We start from the raw sequence: 2,529 nt of genomic DNA, 5'->3' as shown, positions 1-2,529 counted from the left end.
GGGAAGATCCGTTCAATCTGCCACCACCCAACGCAAGCCTCATTGAAAGTCCCCTTGCTTGCTCAAGCTGCCATGTGCCAGTCTGGAGTGGTCTGCCTGATTCCCCACGTATGGGGGACAGTTCCGAATTTCATCTGGGAAACTCCTGAGGTTGTGAACTCACGGGCAATCAGGTTCTTTCCATCCTGGCCCTTCACCATCTTCTGAAGCCTCTTCTTTTCTGTGACCAGTTGGTAGAGGGGGAAGAGCATGTGGAAAAGGCAAACACTCTTCTTAAAAGCTGTATCCCAAATGTAAGATACTTTGGCTATTACATCTCATTGGGCAAAACCCAGTCACAGGCCTATACCAAGGAAATATGAGAAATGTCATCTGCGTGCCCAGTATAAAGGGGAAACATGTACTTAATGAGCAGCTTGTACATAGACCCTAGAGAACATAAAGAAAAATGTTTGTGAGTAGGCCACGTGACGCGGGAGGAGCCGCGGCGACTAGCGTGGGGTGGGGTCCGCCAGGCGAGGGCTCCCGGCGGGGCGGGTCCCGGCCTCGCGCGCGCACGTGCCGCCCGCTCGCGCTCGTGGTTCTGGCGCTGTGGGAAAGGAATAATGCTGTCAGCATGTCTGCACACTCCATGCTCTGTGAACGAATCGCCATAGCCAAGGAACTGACCAAGAGAGCAGAATCACTTTCTCGATCAAGGAAAGGTGGCATAGAAGGTGGTGCAAAGCTGTGCAGCAAATTGAAGGCAGAATTAAAATTCTTGCAGAAAGTAGATGCTGGGAAAGTAGCTATTAAGGAATCCCATTTACAGAGCACTAATCTAACGCACCTAAGAGCCATTGTGGAATCAGCAGAAAACTTGGTAGAAGTTGTCAGTGTTCTTCATGTCTTTGGTTACACAGATACCTTGGGAGAAAAGCAGACCCTTGTGGTGGATGTAGTTGCAAATGGCGGTCATACATGGGTGAAAGCCATTGGCCGCAAGGCTGAAGCTCTACATAACATTTGGCTGGGCAGGGGCCAGTATGGTGACAAAAGCATCATTGAGCAGGCTGAAGACTTCCTCCAGGCCAGTCACCAGCAGCCAGTGCAGTATAGCAACCCTCACATCATCTTTGCGTTTTACAACAGTGTCTCCAGCTCCATGGCGGAGAAGCTCCTAGAAATGGGCATATCGGTGAGAGGAGACATAGTAGCAGTTAACTCTCTGTTAGATCATCCTGAAGAGCTCCAGCCAAGCGAAAGTGAGTCTTATGATGAAGGCCCTGAACTTTTGCAAGTGACCAGAGTAGACCGAGAAAATATACTAGCAAGTGTTGCGTTTCCAACGGAAATTAAGGTTGATGTGTGCAAAAGGGTAAATCTGTACATTACTACTTTAATCACATATGTATCTGCTCTCAGCTATGGAGGCTGCCACTTTATCTTCAAAGAAAAAGTGCTCACAGAACAAGCAGAGCAAGAGATGAAGGAGCAGGTTTTACCGCAGCTGGAGGCATTTATGAAGGACAAGGAGTTGTTTGCTTGTGAATCTGCTGTCAAGGACTTTCAGTCTATTCTAGATACCTTAGGAGGACCTGGGGAGAGAGAGAGGGCCACGATGCTAATTAAATAAATTAATGTGGTACCAGACCAGCCTTCGGAGCGTGCCTTGAGACTAGTGGCCAGTTCAAAAATCAATAGCCGCTCGTTAACAATTTTTGGGACAGGAGACACTCTAAAAGCCATCACGATGACTGCCAATAGTGGTTTTGTCAGAGCCGCCAACAACCAGGGTGTTAAATTTAGTGTGTTTATCCATCAGCCCCGAGCACTTACTGAGAGCAAAGAGGCTCTGGCCACCCCCTTACCAAAAGACTACACAACTGACAGTGAACACTAATGATATCATTTCAATATTGCCATGGAAATTATAAGTTACTTATACCAAAGGCTGGGTCTTCCCATCTTAAATGGGGAAGAAAAAAAGGTCTATAGTAAACATAACATTTAGAACTCTTAAACCAGTAGAGTTGATTGTGAGTGTCATCTATAAAATATATATCCTCCCACAGTAGAAAAAGCACAAGAGACAACCTTATTTATCAGACTGTCTACATTATAGTGGTTAAGAGCAGAAATACATCTCTCTTAAAGCTTTTAGCTGTATTGCAGTACTTTTATTTGATTCAGTAGGGCAACAGCCCCCTAGTGGTAATCAGCATTTCATGGAATATGGCTACATTGCATATTGCATTAAATACCTGGAGAAAACTCTGAAGCTTGTTTTTCATTATAGTGATTTATCAGTTGATGTGGGTTAAGGCTGGGAAGTAATCGTTTATGATTAGTTTTAGATTGTAAAGATAGGGCCATTATTAATGATAAGGAACTTCTTGGTTGCTCTATGTCAGGTGTACTCTGGTGGGTAAAGAGTACATTAATACAGAAGAAAATAAAGTAAATACTGGTCACTTGAGTCCCGTGAGCCTCTGGATACACCTTTGTGAAAAGAAAGGTTGTCAGCAGCCTCACTGCTGTAAAGCTGGG

At 45.3% G+C, this 2,529-nt stretch overlaps 1 protein-coding gene across 1 annotated transcript; it reads left to right on the top strand.

Moving 5' to 3' along the window:
• The first annotated feature begins 540 nt into the window (after nt 1-540).
• LOC120235574 (UPF0415 protein C7orf25-like) lies at nt 541-2,098 on the top strand. Its single transcript, XM_039237970.1, is given in 1 exon segment — nt 541-2,098. A coding segment is annotated over 1 exon segment (1,266 nt). The 5' UTR covers nt 541-616; the 3' UTR covers nt 1,883-2,098.
• Nucleotides 2,099-2,529: the final 431 nt, after the last annotated feature.

Source organism: Hyaena hyaena, unplaced genomic scaffold (assembly GCF_003009895.1).
Source record: "Hyaena hyaena isolate Hyena2069 unplaced genomic scaffold, ASM300989v1 scaffold_132, whole genome shotgun sequence".
Taxonomy (NCBI): domain Eukaryota; kingdom Metazoa; phylum Chordata; class Mammalia; order Carnivora; family Hyaenidae; genus Hyaena; species Hyaena hyaena.
Note: the sequence above shows the minus strand (reverse complement) of the source record. Positions and strands in the feature narration are given on the sequence as shown.